Here is a 25,922-nt window from a genome sequence, read left to right on the forward strand (position 1 = left end):
TGCCCAATGCCCCTCAGCACCTGGATCTCAGTGTTGCCTCCATCCAGCAGGCGGATGGCCAGCAGGATGCTCTCCTGGAAGATCTTCTCATTCTTGGTGTTCATGATGAGGTCAGCCACCAGCTTGGTGGCCCCCTCACGGTCCAGCCGGCACTGGACAGCGGCGATGGCCGACCAGTCCTGGTCCTGGCCTGTGTGAGAGGACAGGAGGGATGTGGTGCTGCGGCAGCACAGAGCCAGCACGGCTCCACCACTGCCAGGGCAGCTCAGTGCCACCCCTTCACCTCCCCAAATCCTCTGCTCCCGTGGAGCTGGGACATGGCACCCAGCCACAGAGCTGGTCCCATCACTGTTTGGGAGCTGGGAGTTTGAGGGGAAGGAGAGGGGCACTCACCTCCCCCAGCAGCATCCCCCATCTCCCCCTTGGAGCTGGACCTCTTGTTCTGCAGGTAATTGTTCATGAGCATTTTCCGCAGCAGGTTGCCCTGTGAAGGCAAGCAAATGTCACCAGTGTGCCCATGCCAAGGCTGGGCCAGAGCAGGACCAGCTGAGCACCCCTGGGTGCCCAGGGTGGGCTCTGCCAGCCTGGGAGTGGGGCTGGATGGACACAGATCATGGTGCTCACCCTCTCTCCATACTTGTTCCTCTTCACCAGCATCTGCTGCAGCGTCCTCAGCACCTTGATGCAGAGCTTCTCCTCCGTCTCCATGAGGTCCTTGGTGTGCTGCACCAGCCTGGCACAGCAAAGCCATTGTCACACAGCTGGGAGGGACCTGGGCATCCCAGGGGGAGCCACCCCCATCACCCCTCCAGCTGCAGGCACACGGGGATGCAGAGCCCACCCATGGTGAGCATCCCAAACCCTTCCAGCACCCCCAGCTCCCCCAGGGCAGTCCCAACCCAGGCTCACTTGGACAGGAACCCCCCGCTCTCGCAGCGCTGGAACGCCTCCGTCCCCTCCATGAAGAGCAGCTCTGGCCGGTGCAGGACATCCACCAGCACGGACAGCTCGGCCTCCACCAGCGGCTTCAGGCGATCCTCCAGGGCGTTGATGATGTCCTGCAAGCCACAGCATCCCCTTCAGAGCCAGGGGACACCCGGGAGAGGGACCCTGCAGCGCCAGCGCCCTCCTGCCACCTGCGCCCAGCCACGCCCTGCCCTGTACCTGCAGCTTCTCGATGATGTTCTTGTAGTCCCACTGGTTGGGGGTGGTGGACACGCGGGGGAAGGTGCGTGTGGCTGCCTTGTAGCTCGAGGTGTTCCTCTGCACCGTGCTGGTGGAGCTGCTGTTGAGCAGGGAGCTCACGTGCGCGTCCAGGTCCATGGGCAGAGCGATGGAGCGGCTCTTGGCTGCGGGACACAGGGATGGGCTTGGCACAGCCACCACCCAGCTGGGTCCCACCACCCTGCCTGAGCATCTCTTCACCAGTGTTCAACTCATTTGCAGCAGAGATTTGGGGAAAGTACACCAGTGAACTCCTCCAGGCCAGTATGGCCCGGAGTGTTCCCACTCCCCACACAGGGTGGAAACTGGCCCCAGCCCCAGTTTTTGGTTGGGAAAGCCCAGCGTGGGGAGGCTGCAAGCACCCTGCCTGGAATTCCAAAGGGAAATCCCCACCCAGAGCTCAGCCACCAGCAATCCTTTCCACGGTGACTCAGTGCTAACAGCACTCAGCCTGAGTCAGGCAGCTGCACACCGAGGGCAAAGTGCTGGCCAGGGAAAACCACTGTCAGTGTTGGCTTTGTGTCCGGGCAGGGACACACCAGGGAGCCCCCAGCCAAGCCCAGGCTCTGGTTATCCTCACATTATCCTGGGAATGGTGAGATGAAGCTCAAAAAAAGCCCATCCTGGAGCTGGGAGCCCCTCACCATGGTGTCCTGCCACCCCCACAGGAGGGACAAGGTGTCCTGCTCGCTGCTGGGCAGAGACAGCACAGGGTGGCCCTGTCCCCTGTCCCCAGGGCACGGCAGTGGCTCCTTACCAACCATGGCCAGCGTGCGGATGCAGGACTCCACCGAGCTCTTGTGCTGCTGCTGCAGCCACGGGCACTCCAGCAGCCTCATGGTGGACTGGAGGAGCTGCACCACGATGGTCTGGTGGGTCTGGAGGAGACAGGAGCGTCAGCACACGCACCCAAACCGTGTTTTGGGGGTCTGGCTGAGCCTGCCCCTGCCCCCCTGCCCACCCTTGTCACCTGCAGGGAGGTGCTGTTCTCTGAGAAGGGCGAGCTGAAGAAGGCGTTGATGGTGTCCAGCACCACTGTCAGCACGTACTTCTCCAGCGTGGCATCCGGCAGGCGCTTCTCCCTCTTCTTGCACATCTGTCAGGACAGGGAGGACACTGATGGCACCAGGGCAGTGACACAGGCAGACAGCCCTGACCACTCCCCAGCCCCAAGTGTGGCAGCTGGATGAGGTCCCACACGTGTATCCATGCCCTGCAGGAGGCTTCAAGGGAGCCTTGGTGACACCACCCTGTCCTCATCCAAGCCACCACTGCCGTGTCCTTCCCACCCAACCCTCCCCACACACCTGGGCCATGTCCAGGGTGAAGTTCTCGAAGAGGGTCCAGATGTGGTTGCTGGTGTAGATCTCCTTCATCTCCACCTCCGTGTCCACATAGCAGTGGTTGACAAAATTCACATAGGCCATCTTCACCTGTCAGGGAGGGAGAAAGGGGCAGGGACACCATCAGGGGACAATCAGTGCAGAGCCCCGGTGTCCTGCTGGCTGCCACCCTGTACCTCTGTGATGCAGTCCTCGTGTGTCACCACCCGCACCACATCCTCCAGGGGCAGCAGGGACGTGCACTTGATCTCAGTGTAGACGTTCTTGCCCTCGGCGCAGGCAGCCAGCAGGTCCACCAGGGAGATGTGGTACATCAGGGGGCTGTTCTCCTCCACCCCATCCCTGGCTGCTGTCATCATCTCCAGCAGGGTGGCCAGCGAAGCCTTGTCGTTGTAGAAAACCACCACGTCGTCACCAGCGTTGGTGAGCTGCAGGGAAGGGTCAGTGCTCAGTGCTCAGTGGTCACCACTCTGAAAAAGGAAGCTCAGAAACCTCCAAGGCCAATGGTGTGCCCTCTGCAGTGAGGGATGAGCAGTGGTGGCCAGGAAGGGGGACAGGGATTTGTGTTTATAGGGAAAACCAGGCATTTGCTCACCACTCTGAAAAAGGAAGGTCAGAAACCTCCAAGGCCAATGGTGTGCCCTCTGCAGTGGGAGATGAGCAGTGGTGGCCAGGAAGGGGGACAGGGATTTGTGTTTATAGGGAAAACCAGGCATTTGCAGTGCAATCAAAAATTGTGGGACTCCCAGACTGACTCTTGGACCTTGCATTGAGCCCCTGGAGATGGTTGATGGCCACTCAAGATGTCCACCAGCACTGGGGCTGGCTGGTTCCAGGGAGGATCCAGCATGGCTGGAAGGCTCTTCTCAAAGAAGCAGCCAACAGTGCAGGTTCCAAGAGCCTTGTCCTGCTTCCCCCCCCACTCCTGCCCCACAGGAGAGGTTCTCACCTCAGTCATGATCATGTCCTGGCACTTCTTGACGTACTTGCCCTCAGCCTTGATGATGGTGTGCAGGAAGTCGAGGTACTGGACGTGGCGGCCGTGGGTGGCCACGCAGTGGATGAAGTGCTGCGGCACCGTCTCGTTGATCTCCGAGCACAGCTGGTAGTTGTTGAGGAAGATGTGCTGCATTGTCTCTGCCTCCAGCAGCTGGGGACAAGGGCCAGAGTGAGGTCAGAGGGCTGCAGGAACTGTCCCCAGCTCCTGCCCTGCCTGGTGTCTCCTACTGGTTTTTCCGTCCCATGCTCTCAGCCCCAGTAGTGGTGCTGAATTCCCTCCTTGTGCTGCTGCCCCTCTGGGTCCTCTCCTTACCCCGGGGGTCAGGAACAGGTTGAGGTGTTTGTGCAGCAGGGCCTGGTTCTCCTGGTTGCCAGCACAAAACTTCTGCAGGAACTGGTGGGTGAACTTGAGGATCTCCATCATCTTGGCATCCCCCTGAGGATGGGACAGAGGAGAAACACGCAGAGCTGAGAGGGATGGGAGTGGCAGGAGGCCACTCAGGTGTGTCCCCGTGTGCCCCCTTTGCCCTGGGCACTCAGGACCAGTTGGTTTCTGTCCACCCACCTTCTCATAGGGGATCTGCAGCAGGTCCAGCATCACCTTGTGGGCGTCCATGTTCTTCAGCAGGCGCTGCTGCTTCTTGCGCACCTGCTCCCCCACCCCGCACATCTTGTTGAGCCGCTCCAGGATCTGGGGACAGAGGGACCATGATGGGCCAGGGCTGAGCCTGGAGCCATTCAGGATGGCCACCAGCACCGGGGCTGGTTTGCATTCCACGTGTTCCCTCTGTAATCTTGGGTGTTCCCTGCTTTGCTCACAAATTTCAGCCCCCTTGGCACTATGCAGAGCCCTCATAGCTGTTACCCACCCAGTCCCCTCCAGCCCCCCAGTGCAAGGATGTGACAGCTTTTCCCATGCTGAGCTGGCAGGAGCAAGGCAGCCTTGGACTTGTTTCTACTGAAGCACAGAAGAACTTATAAATCCCCCCAGTATTTTGCCCCTTTCCTTCCTGCCGGTGCACCAGGGTTTGGTCTTACTCACCCCCTTCACTATCTGGTAGTTCTCACTGCTCTTCTCTCCTGGAGCAATGACCTCCTCGTCGGCACCGTGCTGCAGGGGACACAACAGCACTGGGGTCACACCGTGCCCCTCCAGGCACACTCCACAGGACCCTCTGGAGCCTCCCCATCAAGACCATCAAGAGGCATCAGGTGTTGGATTAAGGTGAGCTGCCCCCCTGCCTCCCACTCCTTCCCCACCCTGGATCCCAGTGTCTTGCTCAGGGCTCTCACCTCCTTCTTCTCCTTCTTGTTCCCCTCCCCTGTGCTGTCCCCTTTGGTGCTGCCCTTCTTGTCCACCCAGAGCTCCGATTTCTCCACCATCGTGCGGAGTTTGTCCAGCTCAGATTTGATCACCTTGTAGTTCTCCACATCCTGGGCTGAGATCAGGAGCTGAACCTGCAGTGACATTCCCAGGGGTTTCCAGTTTGGAGCACAAATCCCACTCCCAGATCTCCCTCCCCAGGAAAGAGCCAAGATCCACGCCACGTCCCCCACCCACAGCCAGGCGTGGGACCTCCAGGTCCCCTCAGGTCACCTGTTTGAAGGTGTGCAGGACCTCCTGCCTCTGGCTGAAGTGCTTGAAGAGGAGCTGCAGGGAGCCAGAGATGAGTGGGGGGTAGTCATGCATGGTCAGGTGGATCAGCACCCTCAGGAACATCCTCCCTCCTTCGTCATCCACCTCCAACATGCTGCTCGACTTCCTGGAGCGGGATGGAAGCGCTGGGCATTAACAGGGGCTGATGGGGACGGCTTTGGAGCCTTTAGAGCTTCATCCTGCTCATCACCTGCAGCTCCCAGCCTGGGTGGGATGGGCAGGGGAGCTATGGGAGGCAGGGACTCACCCCACACCAAACATGGCCTCGGCGTGCTCCCCAATCCGGTCCAGGTTCATGGCTGCGGCTGCAGGGAGAGAAAGGGAGTGACAAGGGTGGACAATGCCAGCCCTGTGTCTGGCAGGAACCCACAGGAACCAACCCAGCTCCCTGATCCTGTTCCCACCAAAACACAGACTCCATCCCTCCCTGCCCCCTGCCAGCAGCAGCTGCTGGAGATGTCACTTCTGCCGGAGATGTCACCTCTGCCACCTGTGTCCTCCCAACCCCTGGGGTCTGCTGAGCTGGGGGTGCACCAGGAGCAAAGTGGGAGAGTTACTTGTGGAGTCAAAGGCTGGAGCTGTCCCATCAGCTGCGCTGTCCTGCATGGGGTAAACCTCCACAAACTCCTTCTTGAAGACAGAGAGCAGGTAGGAGATCCTGTAGTCCAGCCGCACGTTCAGGATGAACTGGAAGCAGCAGGGAAGGAGAAACCAGAAGTGACTGAGTGCCCTCTTCACACCAACTGCGCCCCTCCTTGAGAAAATCAATTACACACCCCCATCCCACCGGTCCCACCACTCCTTTGGCTCCAACCTGCAAGATCTCCAGGATCTTCAGCTTGGTCTCCATCACCACAATGTTCTCGTTCTCAATGCTCCTCCCTCTGTCCACTTGCTCCGGGGCAGAGCCAGTGCTGAGGCTGGGGGGACTGAAGATGGACTGTTTCCTGCTCAGCACCATGGTGGACATCATCTGCCCCACACCCTGGATCGACCTCCGCACGTTCTTCCCTGCAGAGGCAGCCACAGTTAGTGTGGGTGGAGGACCACGGAAAATGCTCTAGACTTAATCAGAGAATGAGCAGAAGGCACCAAATATTTCTTTTGGCATAGCCAAGGGCTCACCACCCCATGTCCTACTGCACACCCAGCTACATCAGCAAGCAGTGTCTGGTTTTCTTACCACCAAAACTGGAAAGCACTGGGCAGACCATGGAAAACACTGGGCAGACCACGGAAAACACCTCCCTGGCCATGGACAGGGACTCACCTGTCACCTCATCATTGTAGACAGCTTGCATCATCAGCTGAGGGTTCTGGACGCAGTCGATGATGCCCAGCAGGGTCCGTGTCAGGCGCAGCAGCTCGCTGAAGCTGTAGAAGCCGAAGTAGATGAGGTTGTGGGCAAGGCTGACGACCTGGGGAAGGACAAGGCAGCTCCAGACCTCTCCCTGCTCAGGGCCGAGCAGGAGAATCCATGGTGGGGGACAGGGACATTGCAGGGGCAGTGGCAGCCAGGCTGTGTCACACCCTGCATGGTGCTGCACCTCGAAGGTGAGCTTGTTCTTCTCCTCGTTGGCGAAGGGCACGGCCTCGCTCACCACGTTGTTGAGATAGTCCTCCACAAACTCCATGGTGCTGGCAAACTTGTTCTTCTTGTCATCACGTGAAGTGTTGAGGTTGGAGTCGTAGCTGCAAGGGGACACATCAGGGTGAGCTGGGGACAGCAGGTGTCCTCATACCCAGCTGGCAGGGGCACTGTCCAGGTGGCTCCTGAGCCACCCTGGCCAGCAGTGGTGCTGTGACAGATGGAGCCCACTTCCTTCTGAGGGCTCAAACCCACCCAGGTCACTCCCCAAACACTCCCCTGCCGCAGCATCTGCCACCACCTGTCCTGCCCTGTCCCTCAGAGCCATCCTGAGCCCTGGCGTGTCTCACTCTTTGATGGTGATGGCTGTGGGGATCTCCGTCCAGAGCCGTGCAAACTTCACGGGCATCACCAGCTCCTGGGGGTCCCTGTCCACGTGCACGTGCAGCATGAGGTGGCAGAAGGAGGCGCGCAGGTCGAAGGGCAGCATCTCATCTGCCATGCACAGGAAGATCAGGTCCACCCCCAGCTGCTGGGAGATCTCCTTGATGGCCAGGTACTGGCGGTCCAGGCACATGCGGGCAAAGAGCTTCAGCTGGTACCTGCCCAGGGGTGAGGGGGAGAGGGAGTGAGGCCGTGCAACCCTCACAGCCTCACCTGGACAGAAGGTGCCACAGGAGCATCACCTGTAGTAGCTGAGGACGTTCTCGTCGTGGGCATTGCCAGCCCGGGCCTCCTGTGCCAGCTGCCGGATGCTTTTCTCGTGGTGGTCGTTGTTCTTGTCCGTCCAGGTGAGCCAGACCTCCTCCTCTGAGTACTCAATGCTCAGGTACTCGTGGGTCTGGGACATCTCCTTCACTGGCCTCAGCCTGGGACAGGAAAGGGGAAATCTGGAGATGCTCCCACGGATAGAGGGAGGGAGCTTCAGTGGGACCTGGCCCATCCTGTGGTGGGTTTCTTGTAGGGTGGGGAGAAGGTGTAAAGGTTTTATTTAACTTCTCATTATCCTGCTCTGATTTAGTTAAGAAGAAACTTAATGCATATCCCTGACTAGAGCCTGTTTTGCCTGTGATTGTATTTGATGAGTGATTTCTCCTGGTTCTTATCCCAACCAATGAACCCTTTGATAAATTTTCTCTCCAGCTGCAGAGTGAGAGGCTTTGGTTTGGGTGCCTGACAACCACCCCACAACACACCCCCGCTGTGGAAAACCTCTCCCTCAGCCACTCACTCAGTTTTGATGAGGATGTCGCTGTTCTTCGAGTCCAGCACGCACTTGCAGATCAGCTCCTGCGTGACGGGGATGGCGATGTGGTTGGACACGCAGAGATCCGAGAGATAATCCAAAAACCTGCCGGGGAGAGGCAGCTCTGCCATGAGAGGGGGGCTCCCCACGGCTCCCCTTCCCCTCTCGCCCCGCAGAGCCCCCCACGCACCGTGGCTCGCGGTTCTTGCGCACCAGGCTGACGAAGGTCTCCACCTCGGTCTTGGTGATGTGCTTCTCCAGCAGCTTGCGGTTGTTGTGCAGCAGGGCCGTGATGGTGTCCTCGGCCAGGATGTCGTAGCCGATCTGGGACTGCATCATTCCGAACTGCTTGGCAATGTGCTCCTGCAGCGGGCACAGAGGGGCTGTGAGTGATGTCCCCCTGCCCCCCGAGGCTCCACGGGGATGGGGAGTCCCCCCCCGGCACCTGGTTCTTGCGGTAATCCTCCTGGGAGTGCCGGAGCACGCGGTAGCACAGGCGGAACATGTATTGGTAGGGAGCGTTCTTCTGGTCCGACAGCTCTTCCAGCCTCACCAGGGGCCCTTCCCCGCCCTTGTCCTTGAAAGGGGCCTTCAGGATCCCAAAGATCTGCCCAAAAGCAGAGATCAGGGCTGTGTCCTGCTCCACACCAGCCCCCCGTGCATGGCTGGACACCACGGCATGAGCTGGGTGCCAGACCCTTCCCTGTGGTGTTTTCCATCGCTCTGGCCCCCAGAGTGGCCCTGAGCAGGACAGGACATGTCCACAGGACACGTCCCAGCCTGGCTGGGATGCAGGGCCCCAGGGCCACCCACCTGCTTCAGGATGTTCTGCTCCCTCATCAGCTTCTGCCGCTCCCGGTTGGGCTTGGTCACCACGATGTCCAGAACGTTCTGGCCATTGTTGGGGACATCACTGACAAAAAACACCAAGTCCTCCAGCAGCTGGATGACGAACCTGCAAAGGGACGCGGGGTCAGTGGGCTGGGGGCTGCTCACCTGCCCAGACTCAGGTCCCTTCAGTGATGCTGGTGGGTTTGGGGAGCCTCAGAAACTGCCAGGGGAGCTGCTGGCTGATCCTGCACTCCCTGATGGAGCTCAGTGGCTGGATCTGCCGCTCCTATGGTTCCTATACTTGCCAGGGTGAATGTCAGGGGGGCTTTGCTTATGGCTTACACCAGGGATTCTGTATTTAACGCCTCTGCCCCTGTGGTCACCCCTGTGGTCACCCCCGAGGGCCAGGCTGGCAGGGCGGAAGCCGCCTGCTCTGTCCCACTGGGATCTGTGTTTGCTCAGGAAGCACCAAGAACCCACCCACCTAAAAATAATACAGTGACTAAGGCGGCTGCCCCTATCGTGGGGCCATCTCCCAGCCCCTCAGATATTTTTCTAGGATATTTTTCTAGGATATTTTTCTAGGAGGGGCCAGAGCGGGGCTGTGCCGTTATCTGGTTTCCTCGCCAGGCTTCTGGGAGAAGCAGGCGTGGATTTGGGCTGTGGGCAGGGAAGCAAGGGCAGTGCTGGCACCAGCACCAGGCAGGGGCCCTGTCCTGCTGGGGAGCCCTTGGAGGAGCCCAGCACGGCCCCATCTGCCAGGGACCTTTTACCTCCGGTCGTTCTGGCTGAGGAAGCCCTCGTTCATCTTCTCCACCACGTTGGCCAGCATGGAGCTGGCGTCGTTGGCAAAGTCCAGGTCCCGGATCTCAGACACGGGCACGGAGACGATGGCAAAAGCTTCTTTATCCTCTTTGGTGGGGCACGTGCCCAGCTGGGAAGCAACAGAGAAGCAGCATCACAGACAGGGCCAGGCATGTCCCCACCATCTGCCACCACCCCTGCTGATACCATGACCCAGTTTGTCCCCATCAGAGGGGCTGGGGTGGGCTCTGGATGACTGGGGTGGGCTCCAGGCTGGTGTCCACCCACCCCTTTGGATTATCCAGCGTGTTTCAGTCCCTGGGTGCTGGGAGGGAAGGAGCACCCTAAGAGCTCCCAGGGAACAGGGATTAAGCCCAGGGAGAGAGGAGGGAGCAGGGCCGTACCATGAGGCGGATGGGCCTCTCCTCATCGATGTCGATGGGCACGTTGGTGCTCTGGATCCAGGTGTTGGTGCAGAGGTGGCGCAGCCTCACGTAGGAGTTCCTGCCAACAGCACAGTGTCCTGCTGAGTGACCCCCACAGAGTGTCCTGCCAAGAGACCCCCACGGGGACAGGCCAGCACTGCCCTTCCCCAGCCCTCAGCCTCCTCCCCGACCCTGCTGCCGTACCGTGGCACGAAGGAATCCGTCTTCTGCAGCGTGGTGGGGTCCAGCTCGAAGAGGGAGGCGATGTCGTTGCCGTGGGGCACGGCCACCAGCCTGTACTTGATCTTCTCCCCGGTGTTCCTGCGGCTGGCACGGCTGCTGCCCCCCTGTACGGTGGGGAGGGGGTCTCTGAGCCCGGCTCGGGGGTCCCCTGTGCCCAGGGCATCGGGGGGATGCAGCAGAAGCTTTGCTGGGGCTGAGCCTCACATGAGTGGAGCACAAGCAGCATGGATGCACCTGAGCTATGAGGCCCCCCTGATCCAAACCTCACCAACAGCACAGAAAAACCCCCCTGAACATCCAGCTCTCTCATCTACCAAGCATTTCCCCGTGGCCTGGGGAGCCAACATGCACTGGGACCCTGAGAGGTTTTGGCAGGGCCCTCTCACAGGCAGGACACTGCTCTAAGTGCAGGGCAGGGGATGCTGGGCTGGCACCGTGGGACAAACTCGGCTGTAGTCCCCTCAGGGGGCTCTGTTTTGGGGCATTTCCCTGCTTTCAGGCCCTGGCTGAGAGTTGGCATGGTTGGGGCAGCGGCAGCAGCGGTTCTGCTCACCGTGGGTGCTGCTTTGGGCTCAGCCACGTCTCCTTTATAACTTGGGTTTTCCTGAAAAGTTAAAGAGGGAGATGAAAAGCAGCTGTCAGTCCTCCTGCTCGGTCCCTCCAAACCCCTGGAGATGGTGTGTGATCCCTGTTCCTGCCTTCCCTGAACACATCAGAGAGGGAAACCTGCCCAGGTGGGGCTGGAGGATGTGACCTGTGCCCAGTGCATGGTGTCCCAGCCCTGGGAGGAGGATGGGGGAGCCCAGGGGAGCCAACCTGGGCTCTGTGTGACAGCAAGAACTCCCTGGAGGCTCCAGGCTGAGCTCCCAGTGAGCAGCACCAGCCCAGGATGGGCTCAGTCTGAGGTCTTCTTTTGTCTTCAAGTGTTAGCAGAGTGTCTTTGGGTTTAAAGCACCCATTGCAGAGCCCCAGTGTTTGCTGGTTTCCATCCAGCAGTGATGGAAGGGTCCTGGGAGCTGGGGAGCATCCCCAGGATGTCCCTACTGCCCTGGCAGCAGAGCACAGCCCTCGGTGCTGGCAGTGCCAGACACACCCCAGTATCCAAGTGCAATCAGGAGGCCTTGAGCTGGCCTTAAAAGGGAGCAGAAAAACCTGGCAGATGGTGCTTCCAGACCCAGATTTTGCCCCCACCCTCTGCCAGGTGAGGACAGCAGGATGAGTCACATCCCACTTCCAAGCACTGGGCTGTGCCAGTCAGTCCCTTGGCATGGGGTGAACATAGAAATGCCCCAGCCACCCCCTCCTGTCCCCCTGGCCAGAAAAGGAGCCAAACTCGGCCATCTGAGCAAGTGATCCCCTCCACTGGGGGATTGCAGGGGGAAACTTTGGTCCTAAACCAGATAAATGATGATGGTGGTCAGGTATCACCATCTCCTGCCAGCAAGGAGGAGTCACAGGGCTCCCAGAGCAAACTGGAGAGGACCAGAGGAAACGCTGGGCGACACTCCCTGCCCAAGGTGGGCACTGCCTTTGCAAGGGGTGGCACAGCCCAAGGCACGTTCCTGCCCCCCTCTGCCCCCCCCTTACCTCTGCTGCCAGGTAGTTGCCCGTGGCCAGGTGCTTGAAGCGGTACAAGCCATTCCAGTGCCCGGCTCCCCCTCGGCACGGGTCGTGGTGAACCACCTGGGAGAGGCAGGGGAGAGCTCAGCCACAGCACAGCAGGGGCTGGGACAGCTCCAAACACCCCCTCCAGACCCTGCCTGCTCACCTCCACCTCCCACAGGGCGTTGGAGCTGGTGGCCGAGGTGGCTGACTGGCGCAGGGTGGTGCGCAGGAAGACGTGCAGCTTGCCCTTGTACTCATCACAGGTGAGGAACTTCTCCTGCTCAGCATGGAACAGCCTCACCACGTCCCCCTGCACCAGGACACGGGGGTCAGGGTCAGGGTCAAAGAATCCTGGAGTCTTTCAGGTCGGAAAAGACCTCCAAGATCATTAAATCCAATCTTTCACCCCCATGTCCACCAAACCGTATCCTGAAGTGTTTGTCTACTCGTTTTGCAACACTCCCAGGGATGGTGACTGTCCTGGGGAACCTGTTCCCATGTTTAACCACTCAGTCAGTGGAGAACTTTCTCCATGACTCTCCTGCAATGCATCCCCTCTTGTGACCCCTCATGATCCAAAGGGGACAGGATTCCTCCTGGACACATCTCCCAACTGCATGGCAGGACTGTGTGACCCTGGGGACCACAGGGCACTGTCACCTCTTCCCACCCAACCTCCTGGAGCTCTGCTAAGACCTGCCCCAGGCAGCTCAAATGCTCCTCTGAGCCCAGGGGACAGGGCACAGGCACCCTGCATTGCCATCACTCCCTTTATCCATGCAGTGACCCTCTGCTTCCACCCCCAGGGCATAAATGGATGTGAATCCATCACTTTCCAGCCCTGGAGCAGGCAGAGGCTCCATTCCAGGACGTGTTTAAGGCATTAACACCCCGGGAAGGAGGATGTGGGAAGCTGGGATAAGCACAGTGCCTGGGGATGAAGGGCTCTAAGATCCCAACAATCCACATCCACCCAGCTGCTTCCTGGAGGATCTCAGCCCCGAACAATAGCTCAGCAGGGAAAGTTCCTTTCCCAGGCAACAGCCACCCTGCTGCAGGGCTGAGCAGCTGGAATTGTCCCTGCACAAGAGGCCACTGCTGGCACTGCGTGGGGCTGTCCCCAAAAGTCAATTCAACGCCCTGAGGTCGGTAATTTGTGCCCTCAGCTCCCTGCTGCCAGCAGATCCTAAAATATCCCACTCCACCTCAGTGTGCTGTTCTCCAGGTGATGAATTGAAGCTGGAATTACAGCCCTCAAGGCAGGAGCTCTTTTGTGCCCTCGTCACAGAGCCAGGTGGCTGCTCACACGTCCTGTCCCCCCGAGCCTGTTGGCTCCACGCAGCCAAACCTCCTTCCTTACCCCCTTCAGCACTTCCTCCATGTGGTCGCAGAACTGCATGAACAGGTTGATTTTCCAGCTGGTGTTACAATTGACCGAGTTTACCTACAGAGCAAGAGAGCGCGGTCACGACCCCGGGACAAAGGAAAAAAAAGGAAAAAGAAGGAAAAAAACCCAGCCCCTCCTGTACCTCCTTGCAGCCAGCATTGTCAGCCAGCTCGTAGTTGCTGGCATGCAGCGGCTGCCCGGCGTTCACAGGGTTCAGGATGACTTTGTCTCCCACGACTACCTGGGGAGCAAAATGGGAAAAGGGCAGCGAGGATGAGACCTGGGTGTGGAGCTCTTTGCACACCCCTGCAGGGACTGCTGGGCCCCTCGCTCACGTTATCCCCGTTGCTCCTGAGCTTCCAGAAGGGCTGGATGAAGAGCCAGGAGCCCTCGTTGCCGGTGGCATCCAGGGTCACCCGCATGGCGTTTTTCTCCAGCAGCGCCGGCAGCCGCTTGTTCACCGTCAGGTACTTGTTGCTCTTCATGTGCAGCAGCTGGAGGAGCCAAGGGTGGGGGAGATGAGAAGTGCAGCCCCCAAGGTACCACCAGCCCCTTCCCAGATATGCTGAGTCCGTGCTGGATCCGTGCTGGATCCATGTTGGGTCCATGATGGACCCGTGCCAGATCTGTGCTGGATCCGTGTTTGATCCATGCTGGACCCATGTGGGATCCATGCTGGATCCATATCTGTGTTTGATATATGCTGGATCCGTGCTGGACCCATGTTTGATCCCTGCTGGATCCGTGTTTGATCCATGCTGGATCTGTGTTTGATCCATGCTGGATCCGTGTTTGATCCATGCTGGATCCGTGTTTGATCCCTGCTGGATCCGTGTTTGATCCCTGCTGGATCCGTGTTTGATCCATGTTTGCTGGATCCGTGTTTGATCCCTGCTGGATCTGTGTTTGATCCATGCTGGATCCGTGTTTGATCCCTGCTGGATCTGTGTTTGATATATGCTGGACCCGTGCTGGATCCGTGTTTGATCCATGTTTGATCCCTGCTGGATCTGTTTGATCCATGTTTGATCCATGTTTGATCCCTGCTGGATCCATGTTTGCTGGATCCGTGTTTGATCCCTGCTGGATCCATGTTTGATCCATGTTTGCTGGATCTGTGTTTGATCCCTGCTGGATCCGTGTTTGATCCCTGCTGGATCCGTGTTTGATCCCTGCTGGATCCGTGTTTGATCCCTGCTGGATCCCTGATGGATCCCTGCTGGATCCATGTTTGATCCCTGCTGGATCCATGTTTGCTGGATCCGTGTTTGATCCCTGCTGGATCCATGTTTGATCCCTGCTGGATCCCCGCTGCCCCCGTACCTGGATGACGCTCCCGTACTTCACCACGTCCCCGTGCACCTTCTTGTTCTCCGTCTCGTTCTGCTTCTGCTCCATCTGCGCCGCGTGCTGCTCCAAGAGGAGAAGAGCTCAGGGTGGAGCAGCACCCTCCTCCCTCCCCAGGAGCAAATCCCAGCAGGGTCACTCCCAGCCTGGCTTTGGGAAGGATGGGATGGGCTGGGATCAGGGAGGCCCCCAGTGCACAGCAGGGATGAATTCAAGCAGGAATTACAGCCCAGGGCCATCCAAGAGCTCAGCCCAGGGCCGAGGTCTGGCCTTGACCAGCCCTAGGAAGGGCTTTCAATTGAGGACTTTAAAAACTAGGACAGGGACAAAAATGGCACCAAAATTCCCCCAGGACAGCAGGTTTTGGGGTAACACCGAGCAAGGGTGCTGGGCTCAGGCTGGGGGTGGGGGTCAAACACCCAAAACAGGGGAGTGGGCACCAGGGGCTCTTGGCAGCACCAAAGCCAAGCAGCCAAAGGCGGGTGCCAGCAGCGCCGTGCCCAGAGATGGAGCAGGCCTGGACCTGCTGCTGCAGGATGTGTCCCCAGGAGTGAAGAAGGCTCAGCAGCCCCTCTCCAAAACCACAGAGATTTTCCAGTCTGGCTCTGGCAGTCAGAGCAGTGATGGGATGTTGACACATGAGGAGTGAGGCAGGAATTTGCTCCCACAGCAAATCTGGGGATGGCGAGGGAGCGCCGACAGCTCCGGCGCCAGGCTGGGCACAGCCCGGGCAGCTCCAGCCCAGGGATCCCCAAAATTGAGATGGGAAGATGGGAAACAGCAAGGGATGGAGCTGGGAGAGCCTCTGCTCTTTCCCATCCTTCTCTCACCCCTTTCACCTGAGGGCAGAGGAATTGGGAAACATCTGGAATCAGGGCTTGGCACTGGGGGGGAGGATGGGGCTGCAGGTCCTGAGTGCCCAGGGAGGTGAGGGCTCTGAATGTGCCCTGTACCTGTCCCCACAGAGCTCTGGGTGCCACTCAGGGTGACTTCTCCATGCTTACAGAGCTCTGGGTGCCACCTGGAGTCACCCTCACCGCCCTGCAGCGGTGGCTGCTGCCAGCAGGAGAACAAACCCACTCCCAGAAATCCCACACTGATGCTTCTCTGGGAGTTTAACACCAACCCCAGGAAGCAACAGGGCTCTGATGGGAGATCCAGCACCTCAGGTATCCTAAATCCCCCTCCAGATCCCAGCCAGCAGCCAGGGGGGCTGCAGGGGCAGCTGGCTGCCCCAAGCACTCGAGTTCCCAGGGCTGACGTTCCCTTGGATGGGGAGGCTCTGTCCCCAAGGCCAGTCAAGGATGTCCACAGGGGACTGGGGAGGACTGGGGGACATCAGCAGAGGAGCTGGAAAGCCCTCCCAGCCCGTCTGGGCTGCTTTGGGTGGAGAAACAGAGTTTAAACCCACTGAAGCCCAGCAGTGAGGGGCACGAGCTCAGAAAGGCAACCACGGGCATTGAGGGCAGGGCTCCCCCACTGCAGACCTGGCTGCTCCTGCCTCAGGACATCACCTCCGTGGGCTGGGGGATGTTCTCAGCCTGTTTTTCACCTCCCTGATGAGGGCCAGGCTGCAGCCCAGTGCCTGCAGAGCTCGGCAGGGCTGGGCTGAGCTCCGGCCACAAAGGGAAACACCGGGAGCAGCAGAAAGGAGCCAGGAAACGGCAGAATCTCTGTAAGACAAGCCCTAACCAAGGTGCAATCAATCAGGCTCAGAAATGAGCCTCTGGGACCACTCGTGGCCAGGACAGCTGGGACGTTACACGCCTGGATAAGGGGAGCAGGAAAATGGGGATTCTGTGTGCCAGTGACCACGCTGGGCTGGGCACAGAGCAGGCACTGACCCTGCCCTGGCACCTCCAGGGCAGGACACCCTGTCCTGGCACCGCTCAGCCCCCCTGCCCGAGGCAGAGCTGGGGATGGCGGGGCTGGGGCTGGGCTGGAGGCCCGATGAGATGATTTAGTGAAATCTCTCCCCAGCCTCGGTTTTATGAATCATCGGCGGGGCCTCGCCAGCTGCCTGAGGCCGTTGTGCAATGTTTGATGTGGGCCCTGGCCAAAGCTGGGGGAAGCCAACGGGAGCCTTTCCCTTCCCCAGCCCTTTGGAGCACGGCCTGGAAGCGGGGCTCCCTCCTGCACGGGTGTCCCAGGGTGCTGAGGGGTGTCCCGAGGTGCTGAAAGGTGCTGCGGGGTGCCCTGGGTGTCCTGAAATGCTGAAGTGTGCTCTGGGGTGCTGAAGGGTGCCCTGGGGTGCCCCAGGGTGCAGGGCTGTGCTCACAGAGCTCCTCTGCCACAGCAGCTCTGCACAAGAAGCATCAGGAGGGGTGACACAGCAATGGCTGGGCAGGGGACAAGGGATAAAACACAGCTGGAAATCCCTTCTCATCCCAAACCAGCATCACCAGAGGGCTGGATGCCATCACCCAGCCAGCTGGGGGGCACTGCCAGCTCTGGCTCCTCGCTCCTGCTCACCTGGAGCTTCTGCAGCAGCACCACGTCGGCGATCTTGTCCTTGTCCTGCTTGGTTTGCTTGGCCTTCCAGTACTGCTTCTGGGCAGAGTAGCGGTTCATGGGACACACTTTGAAGAGGCAATCTGGGAACAGAGCAGAGCCTGATGAGGCTGCAGCAGCCACCAGGGTGTCCCCAGCAGGGCCAATGTCACCGAGGGGCAGGGACACTCCTGGGATGGACTGTGATCCCCCATCAGTGAGGGAGGACTGCTGGAGGTCACATCACCGTGTGCTGACTGCTGGGTCGGCTTTAAATCAGGATAAATAACGAGTCCAGGAATTACTGCACCGCTTGGACTCGTGATTAGAAGTGTTCCCATCGGAAATGGCTGTGCTGGTCGGGAAGGAAAGCTTCGGGGGGGAGAAGGAGCTCTGATGGAGCCCAGCTGCACCAAAGGAGGAGAGGATCCCGGCAGGAGGGATCCGGGAGGGAGGCTGGGACACCATCAGCCACCTCCAGGTCCCTTGTCACCCACAGGACACCCTGAGCCTGCAGAAGCTGTGGAAGGAGCCCGTGGTGGCCGTGCCATCGGGACACACACGCCCATCCCTCCCTGACCTGGATCACCAGCGCCGGAGGCTGCGAGCGCCCGCTCCCCAGCCCTCGGTGTCAGCAGCTCTATTTCCAGCTCCTGAAGGATGCACAAGATGCATCCCAGCTCCTCCAAAGCCTCCCTGCACTGCAGATTGCCCCCATTTGCCTGTTTTCCCCCAGGATGGTGGGCGGGAAGTGCAGACATCCAGGGCCGGGCTTTGGGAGCTGAAGCAGGAGAGCAGATGTCTGGAGACAGCGCGGCCCTCACATCTCCCAACCCCCTTCCCGAGCTGGAAGGGCAGGAAGGGCTCTGCAGCCTGAATCGCCCTAATTATGCCTGAAATAGCAGCCCAGAAAGTTCAGACACAAAAAAGAAAATTTTAAAAAACAACAAAAACAAAGTCCCTTCCCTGGCTGGCGGCGGGCCCGAGCGCGTGTTTATTTACCTGGGAGTGCCGCTCTCACCGGCTGGGGCAGGGCCAGGTTTCACATCTCCTCTGCCAGCCCCGTGCCAAGCGGCCAGAGCAGCCCCCGGGGCCGGGACAGCGGCCCTGAGCCCCCCCCCAAGCACCTGCACGGGCTCCGTTAATGGGTAATTAATGGGTAATTAATGGGTAATTAATGGGAGCTGCTGTGGAAGGTGCTGGTGGGAAGGAGAAGCCAAGGGGAGGTGAAAAAACCCAGCACAGTGACTCTGAAATGGCTGTGAATGCAAGGCATGGCTCAGCTCTGAGCTCGGCTTTGTAAGGAGGGAAACTGAGGCACGGCGGGGGTTGTGTGTGTGGAAAATCTCCAGCACAGCTCGTGCTGGGAGCAGGAGGTTTTGGTACCTGGGCTAAAGCAGATTTCTGAAAATGGGCTGGGGTGGAAAGGAGGGGAGGTGAAGGAAGCTCCTGCACCAGCAGTGCCCAGAGTGAGCGGCTCGGAGGGGGATGTGGGGCTGACCTGCCAGGAGCCAGAGTGGCTTTGGGGGCAAAACTTCCATCCAGAGTGGCTTTGGGGGCAAAACCTCCATCCAGAGAGATCTGGGGGGCAAAACCTCCATCCAGAATGGCTTGGAGGGCAAAAGTTCCCACCCAGAGTGGCTTTGGAGATAAAACTTCCATCCAGAGGGGCTTTGGGGGAACAACTTCAACGCAGAGAGGGCTGGGGGCAAAGCTTTCCACCCAGAGAGGCTTTGGAGGGCAAAATCTGCAGGTGACCCCCTTGGGGAGCTAGGGACAGCAGTGGCACAGCTGAGGGTGCTGCTGTCCCCTTGCCTGGGAGGGTGGAAGCTTTTCCTGCTTTGCCTGAGCTGGGTTGGGAAGAGCCTCAGCAGGGGGAGAAAGCAGAAAAATAAAAAGCAAGGAACGAAAAGCAAACAAGTGAGAGGTGTGGAGCGTCTCTGGGAGGCAGAGCCGGGCAGGAACAGCTCCCAGGTGGGTTCTGGCATTTCCAAAGGACCTTTTGGAGCCGAGCTCGGCGGCAGGCTCCTGTTTTCCCAGCGGGAAGCGCCGGCACGACCCGTGTGAGCTTCAGGATAGGGCAGGGTCCGGCCACAGGATGTGGGGACGGCGACAGAGCACGAAAATCCCCTGCAGCCTCGGGGCCAGGGAGCAGCCCCAGCCCGTTGTTTCCACCTCGCTGCAGGCGATGGCTATCGAGCAGGGAGAGCTCTACCTTTCCGGCCATTAAAACAAACAGCTGGATATCCTGATAGGGAGCGCAGAGAGCAGGGCTGAGCCCAAAAACCTGCGCCTGGAAAAGAGATTGCACCCACGGGCACGGCCAGGCTGGGGGGACGGGGTGGCTGCTGAGCATCCAGCCCAGGGTGGAATCTGGGGATGGAGGTGCTGGATGGGTTGTTAATTAGGTAAATGAATGAATTAATGGTAATAATTCCCGTGGAGAGGCAGGTTGCTGCTTGGTGGGGTCCTCAGAGAGTGGAAGAATTGATGTCTTGAGATGTTTTGGGGTGTGGGGGGAAAGGATTGTGGTCAGGGGGATTGGTGCTGTTAAAGGCACTCTGAGAAAAAGGTGGAGGCACAAGGCAGAGTGGGGAATCAATATTTAAAGAATCTTACTTAAAAGAAGACATAAAATGACAACAAGGAGGAGCAGCTGCCCTAAACCAACCCCAAATCCAACACCCCAGTCAGAGGTTTGGGGAGATTTCCCAGCTCTCTGCTCCCTGGCTGCGTGATCCAGACACTCAAATCCTGCTGGGATAGGGCCCTTCCCTGAGTGTGGAGCACCCTGAGCACTTGGGGCAGTCAGCATCACGCCTGCACCTCCCAGGTGGGAGCAGCACAGGGCAGAGGAGTGCCTCCATCCCATGGACCCCATGGATCCCATCCCATGGACCCCATCCCATCCCATCCCATCCCATCCCTGGGGGATGCTCAGGGCCAGGACTGGCCCCAGGGCTGCTCCCAGAGCTGGAGCTGCCCCAGCCTCACCTCGGAATTTCTTGGGGGGGTTGTCCAGGTCTCCAGCCGCCGGCTCCACCACGCACCGGTCGTCCACCAGCCTGAGGGGGACAAAAAGCAGGAGCAGGGTCAGGAACAGCAGGGTTGAGGGTGCAGAGTGGTTCTCATGGCCCAGAGTGACAAATCCAAAGCTGCACCTCCCGTTTCCCACCCGTAAATATTCCTCAGGACACAAACCCCCCCTTCCCTCTGTTCCCACCGCTTCCCTGGGTGTTTTCCATGTCCTGCCTCAGGCACACGGGGCTGGCACAGCACTGAAGGACCAGGGAGGGTTTGTGGCACTCACTGCAGGCCCTGTGCAGGGTGACCTGTGCCAGAGGGAGCCCTGCCCTGCCCAGCTCTCCTCTCTGCACACAGAGCTCTGTTATTGCCCCCTTCATCCAGCAGGAACAGGAGGAGTTCAGCCCCATTCACCAGTTCTCCTTCTCTGCCTGGGAACTCTTCCCACGGGGACACAGAGGGTGCAGGGCTGTGCATGGAGGTGGCAGGGCCCCCCAAACCCAGTTATTAATTATTATCTGATCAGAGCTGCAGGCTCTGCCCATCAGATCAAGGCTCTGAGTCTCCTCCCTGCCCACCTCTGTTTTCCCAGCGTTGAGCAAAACCCCTCAGGCTTGGCCTTGGGTGCCGGGGACTGATTTTGGGGCGGGTGGGACGTTGCTTTTCAGAGTTAGGGAGAAGAGCAAAGCAGAGCCCGGCAGGCAGGGGGATCAGAGGGGGGAGCACGGCCTGAGGGGCTCCCCGTGCTGGGAGGGAACTGGGAGCTCCAGCAGGACAGGCTGTACCTGCTCGCCCGCTTTCCCCAGCCCCGGGAAGCTGCAGCAGCAGGAGAAACTCTGCTCCTGCCCGGGAGAGAGAGAGGGAAGCCTGTCCCCATCCACAGGAGGATGAGGGAACGGCCAGCACTGCTCCCCCGGAGGGACAATCCACGCTGGGACAGCTCTGTCCCTGGGACAGCCTGGAGCAGCGAGGCAACGGCAAAGCAGAGCCTGTGCTGTCCCCAGCGCCCCCAAGGGACTCTCAGCGTCCCCCAAACAACCCAAAAACGTCTGGAGATGGCTCTGCAAAAGGCTAAAACCCGAGCAGATCCATCCCACCCGCAGCTCCAGCCTCCTTCCCTCAGCCCAGCCGCTCTCTGGAGGAGGGGAGAATTCCTTTGGCTCGGCAGAGAGGAATTTGGCCTCGGTGCTGATGGATGGGGACCCCGGGGACCCCGAGCTGCCGTGTCCTTGTGAGGAGGCGTGGGCTGGCACCGGGCTCTGACACCCCTGTGCTGCTTTCTGTGCCTCACATTTCACAGAAACAGAGAAAAGCAATTTGCCTGGTGGCAGCAGAAGCCTCAGAACCATTAGCAAAGACCTGGAAGGTTGGAAAAACCCCAAACCCAGGAGCTGTGGGCAGACAGGGCTGCCTGGGCTTTGCAAACCAGGGGGTTTGGGGCTGTCCAAACACCTTTTCCTTGGGTTGGGACAGCAGGGAAGTAGTCAGGGACATTCCCAGATTATTCTTGCAGAGCCTTGGGAGGGCAGGGAAAGAGGGAAAGAGGAAAAACCAGAGCAGCTGCAGCACCACAGGGGACATGCAAAGCCCCAGCCCAGCCCTGGTGTCACTCAGGGGCACTTTTGGTTTCTGTTCTGTTCTTTTGAGGGGGGCCAGGGCAGAACAAACCCTTGGGATGTGCCTGGGAGCAAAAACCACTGAGGGCTGAGGACACCAACCCACGGGTGGGGCTCAGGGAGTGAAGCCCTGACCCTCAGCACATCCCCAGCTCCCACGGAAGCAGAAAGGCTCCATTCACCTGGGCACTTTAACCCCCAAATCCTCCACTCATTGCTGGGGGTCCCTGAGGAAGGGTCTGACCTGCCAGGTTTATTTTCAGCGCTGAAGAAAAGAGCACGGGAGGCTCTCCCTCCACTGGGCAGGATTAGAGACAGTGACCTGCCAGCCTGGAAGTCTTAATTAGTTAACGATCTCAAGGCACTTCCAGCATCTTTAATCCCAGGATTACAGCTCGGCAGGAACGTGAAGTGTTCCTTTTATTAAACTGATACTCTGGCCGAACATTCCTCAGCTAAAAATTTGCTGAAAATAAAATAAAAAAAAAAAAAACAAACAAACAACGGGATTCTGACAGAGTGGACATGAGTCACCTGGGAGGCTGCTGGGGCCGGGACACGCTCCCGCTGAGAGCCGGCATTCCCGCGGTGGGATGGGCCAGGGAAGCTCCCCAAAGAGCAGCGGGGATGTGCCAGGGCACCTTTCAATGGGGAAACCGTGTCCAAGCACCGGGAGGAGGATCCCGAGCGAGGCAGGAGGCGGGATGCGCCCACGGAAGGTCATTTTGCCATTCCAAATTCCACCGCTCCGGGAGCAGGAGGGGCAGGATCCGAGGGGGATGAGCCCCTCAAGGCGCGGACCAGCATCTGGCCGGCTCTTACACAGCCCCGGGCTTCCAGCGGGGCTTCCTGGTGCTTCCAAACCCCGAGCACAAAGTGGTTCCCTGGCCCGGGGCCAGCGCGTTTGGCCTCGCGCGAGGCAGAGCCTTCCCCGAGGTCAGGGGAGAAGGAGCCCGTCCAAAATCCGGGGCAGCCGGACCCTCCCGAGCCCTCCTCGGGGTCTGCCCCAGCTGGAGCAGAAACCTTCCCCAGATGTGGCACAGATGATGCCAAGGAGGGCTCGGGCATGCCAGGGAGCTCTGAGAGAAGGGAGACCCCAACAGAGCCAGGAGAACCCCAATAGAAAGCCCAGCAAACCCTGAGGTGAGGAAAAGGAGGAGGAGGAGGAGGAAGAGGAGGGTGATGAGAGCTCGTTGCTGGCCGTGGAGCCGGGTCAGCCCCTCTGGCACCCGCAGGGTGGGCGCTGCCCCAGGGAGGAGAGAGTAAAGTGAGAGGGACAGCCACAAAAATGCAGCTTTTGGTGCTGTCCCGCTGCCAGGAGGGCTCGGGTTCCTCCTCCTCCTCCTCCCCCCGGCAGGGACGGGATCATCCTGACCCGGTGGAGCTGGAGTTACCCTTTAACCAACCGCATCTCCCCGAGCTGCTCCACCCCGAAATCCACCTGCAACCACAGGCACAGGTGTGATTTCACCTGAAACAACCGCCCAGCACCCAGCTGGGTTTGTCACCCACCCTTCCCCTCTGCCAGGCCTGTTCTGAGCCCCTGAAGGGTTCAAAGTGCCTGGCAGGGATGGGGCAGCACAAAATCCTCCCCCCCACATCCCCAAAACATCTTCTGGCCATTCCAATCTGCCCTTCCCGTGCCCCAGCCCCACAAGGGTCACTGTGAGCAGCCCTGAGCCTGGTCCTGCCTTCCCAGGGCTCTGCTTTGGGCTGACCTGAGCGTTTGGGCTGCTTTGGGTATCCTGGCATCCCCCCGAGCCCAGCCTGAGCTCCACGCCCGGCCCGGGATGTTTTTCCTGCTCATGGGGTGAAAGGGAGGGTCTGTGCACGACAGAGAGATTTGGGGAGCAGAGGAGCCTCAGGTGGGGCTGCAGGGCTCCCCCCACACCCCGGAGGCTCCACAGGGATGTGACAGCAGCCACCCTTAATGACCTGGGGACACTCCGTGTCACCCCATAAAGAGAGGATCCCACTGCAGACCCCAGGCGATCCCACAGCCCAGAGCCAGCCCCTCCACAAGGAAGGATGTCAGGAAGGCTTCCGCAGGGCGGCCGCGTGGGCTGGCAGGGCTGTTTGCCTTGCAAATGAGCTAAGGAAGGTCCCTGTGGCAGGAGGGGCGCGCTCGGTGAGTCACCTGGTCCCTTATCGCAGGAGTGATTTAAGGTGCGGTTGGGTCTCCCATGTCGCAGGGCACCAGGGAAAACAATTTGAGGAGGGAGGGAGGGGGGAAAGAACCTGCAGGAGGCAAAGCCTGGGGAAGTGGGGCTGCCCAAGAGGATGTGCTGGGCCAGGGAGAAGAGGCTCCCCAGGCAAGCCCTGCTCTTCAGCTGCTTCTGAGGAAAGTCTGGGAAAACACCTGGCAAAAAGCAGGATGTGAGGGCCAGAGCTGCAAAGGGATCAGAGCTCTGAGAAAATGCACTCATTTCTAATTGAGCCACTGGGACGTGTTTGGGGACAACAACCAGCACTGGTCCCTGCAGAGCCTCCTGCAGACCCCATTTCTAAGGGGCTGGAGGAGTGCTCAGCATCCCCTGCCTGGGGACAGCTCCAAGGAGAGCTCTCCAAAAGCCCCCGTGGGGATGCAGGAGGGGCTGGCACAGCCAGGCTGCACCTGCAGGACCTGCTGCCCGGCCCTGTGGCTGCACACACGGGGACTCTGGGCACTTCTGCACCCCATTTCTGGGCAGCCAGGTGGAGGGAGCCTCGGTGGGCAGCAGCCCAGTGCCACACGTGCCCAGTGGTGGCTGAGGGAACGCGTGTGGGCGCAGGTATGTGCAGCTCAGGCATGTGGGAGCAAGTGCATTCAGCGCAGATTATAGAGCCGGGCAGCTCCTGCCCCAGGAATCCCATCCAAGTCAGCATTCCTGCCTGAGCTCAGCCTCTCCTACACGCAGCAGCGTGGGGCAGGAGCTGGCACGGCCCCACACCCCCCCTGCCCGGGGCTGTGGGCACGCTTTGGGGTCCTGAGTCCGGGCGAGGAAAAACCCAGCCGTGCCCCAGGGCGGCCCTGTGGGAGCCCTCCTTGTCCCTGTGCCGCCGGGCGAACATTCCCGCTGGGAGCAGAGGGGCATCGCTGGCCTGGCTGTGCCCAGGGGGGCTCCAGGCAGTGACACGGGACAGGTCTCCAGGTCGGGCAGAGATCTCCCGGCCCGTCCTGCCACGTCCAGGGAGCTGCCTCAGCCCGGAGCTGGCAGTGCCCTGTCCCCCAGCCCCACGGACAGCCCGGCTTGGTGACCCTGCAGCGATTCCCGCTGACCACCGGCTGTGCGCGACACTGAGGGGGCAGCGGGGGCCGCCACTGCCTGTCCAAGGCTGGCAGCCTCCGGCCTCAGTGGGCAGGGCTGGGGGACAGGGCAGTGCCAGCTCTCCCAGAATGACCCCGTGCCCAGGAGGGGCCCCGCCTGGCCCAGCTGTCACCCCCACTTGTCCCCGTCCTCACCCCACCGACCCTCAAACCCATCCCAGCCCCCAGCCCCTGAATGGGGGGAAGCCGCTTCTGGCCAGGGGAAGGAGGGCTGAGAGTCCCTCCAGGGTGACATCCTGCCCCTGCCAGCAGCCGGAGCCGGGGACGAGCCCGGGGACAGCCTGTCCCCCTGCCCGGCTCCTGTCCCCGTCCCTGCTGAGCGCCCGGAGCTTCCCGGCTCCTTTTCCCACCGCGCTCCGGCTCCGCTCCCCCGTCCCGTCCCGTCCATCCCGGAATCACCGCGGGGCGGCCCCGGGAGCCCCTCGCTCACCCCAGGGTGCTGATGAAGCCATTGACGGAGCCCTCGGCGTACAGGGAGACGATGTCCCCGATGTGCAGGAAACTCGACATCTCATTCATGGTTACCCTGACCCGCCGCGGCGCCGCTTCCTCCTGCAGTCACCTTCCCGGGCCGAAATCCAGCATGGGCGAGCGGAGCCGGGGGGTCCCCGCTCCGGGGGTGCGGAGGGGTCTCTGCTCCGCCGGGAGATGATCCCAGCCCGGCTCCTGCCGCCGGCAGCACCGGGAGCGGGACGGGAGCGGAGCCCCGCGCACAAGTTTTACATGTGCCGGGCAGGAAGGGAGCCGGGCAGGGAGGGAGGAGGAAGACGAGGAGGAGGAGGAGGG

At 60.2% G+C, this 25,922-nt stretch overlaps 1 protein-coding gene across 1 annotated transcript in view; it reads right to left on the reverse strand.

Moving 5' to 3' along the window:
• The window catches only part of ITPR3 (inositol 1,4,5-trisphosphate receptor type 3), a 36,979-nt gene extending 11,304 nt beyond the window's left edge, over positions 1–25,675 (reverse strand). The window contains exons 1-39 of the mRNA XM_084220806.1: positions 25,567–25,675; positions 20,184–20,254; positions 17,172–17,293; positions 14,676–14,762; positions 13,688–13,846; positions 13,495–13,593; positions 13,326–13,409; positions 12,129–12,275; positions 11,948–12,043; positions 10,914–10,964; positions 10,322–10,464; positions 10,097–10,196; positions 9,662–9,822; positions 8,871–9,012; positions 8,503–8,664; positions 8,248–8,420; positions 8,043–8,162; positions 7,498–7,680; positions 7,162–7,413; positions 6,771–6,915; positions 6,494–6,641; positions 6,038–6,234; positions 5,781–5,910; positions 5,471–5,528; positions 5,164–5,329; positions 4,860–5,024; positions 4,609–4,677; positions 4,132–4,257; positions 3,880–4,002; positions 3,517–3,717; positions 2,744–2,995; positions 2,532–2,657; positions 2,195–2,320; positions 1,982–2,102; positions 1,165–1,349; positions 910–1,058; positions 625–733; positions 394–484; positions 21–190 (exon numbers count right to left, since the gene is read on the reverse strand). Of these exons, the coding sequence (XP_084076932.1) occupies positions 21–190; positions 394–484; positions 625–733; positions 910–1,058; positions 1,165–1,349; positions 1,982–2,102; positions 2,195–2,320; positions 2,532–2,657; positions 2,744–2,995; positions 3,517–3,717; positions 3,880–4,002; positions 4,132–4,257; positions 4,609–4,677; positions 4,860–5,024; positions 5,164–5,329; positions 5,471–5,528; positions 5,781–5,910; positions 6,038–6,234; positions 6,494–6,641; positions 6,771–6,915; positions 7,162–7,413; positions 7,498–7,680; positions 8,043–8,162; positions 8,248–8,420; positions 8,503–8,664; positions 8,871–9,012; positions 9,662–9,822; positions 10,097–10,196; positions 10,322–10,464; positions 10,914–10,964; positions 11,948–12,043; positions 12,129–12,275; positions 13,326–13,409; positions 13,495–13,593; positions 13,688–13,846; positions 14,676–14,762; positions 17,172–17,293; positions 20,184–20,254; positions 25,567–25,655 (5,298 nt within the window). The 5' untranslated portion in view covers positions 25,656–25,675. The remainder of the gene's footprint in view (positions 1–20; positions 191–393; positions 485–624; positions 734–909; positions 1,059–1,164; positions 1,350–1,981; positions 2,103–2,194; positions 2,321–2,531; positions 2,658–2,743; positions 2,996–3,516; positions 3,718–3,879; positions 4,003–4,131; positions 4,258–4,608; positions 4,678–4,859; positions 5,025–5,163; positions 5,330–5,470; positions 5,529–5,780; positions 5,911–6,037; positions 6,235–6,493; positions 6,642–6,770; positions 6,916–7,161; positions 7,414–7,497; positions 7,681–8,042; positions 8,163–8,247; positions 8,421–8,502; positions 8,665–8,870; positions 9,013–9,661; positions 9,823–10,096; positions 10,197–10,321; positions 10,465–10,913; positions 10,965–11,947; positions 12,044–12,128; positions 12,276–13,325; positions 13,410–13,494; positions 13,594–13,687; positions 13,847–14,675; positions 14,763–17,171; positions 17,294–20,183; positions 20,255–25,566) is intronic.
• Positions 25,676–25,922: the final 247 nt, after the last annotated feature.

Source organism: Fringilla coelebs (assembly GCF_963513975.1).
Source record: "Fringilla coelebs genome assembly, chromosome: 23".
NCBI classification, from domain to species: domain Eukaryota; kingdom Metazoa; phylum Chordata; class Aves; order Passeriformes; family Fringillidae; genus Fringilla; species Fringilla coelebs.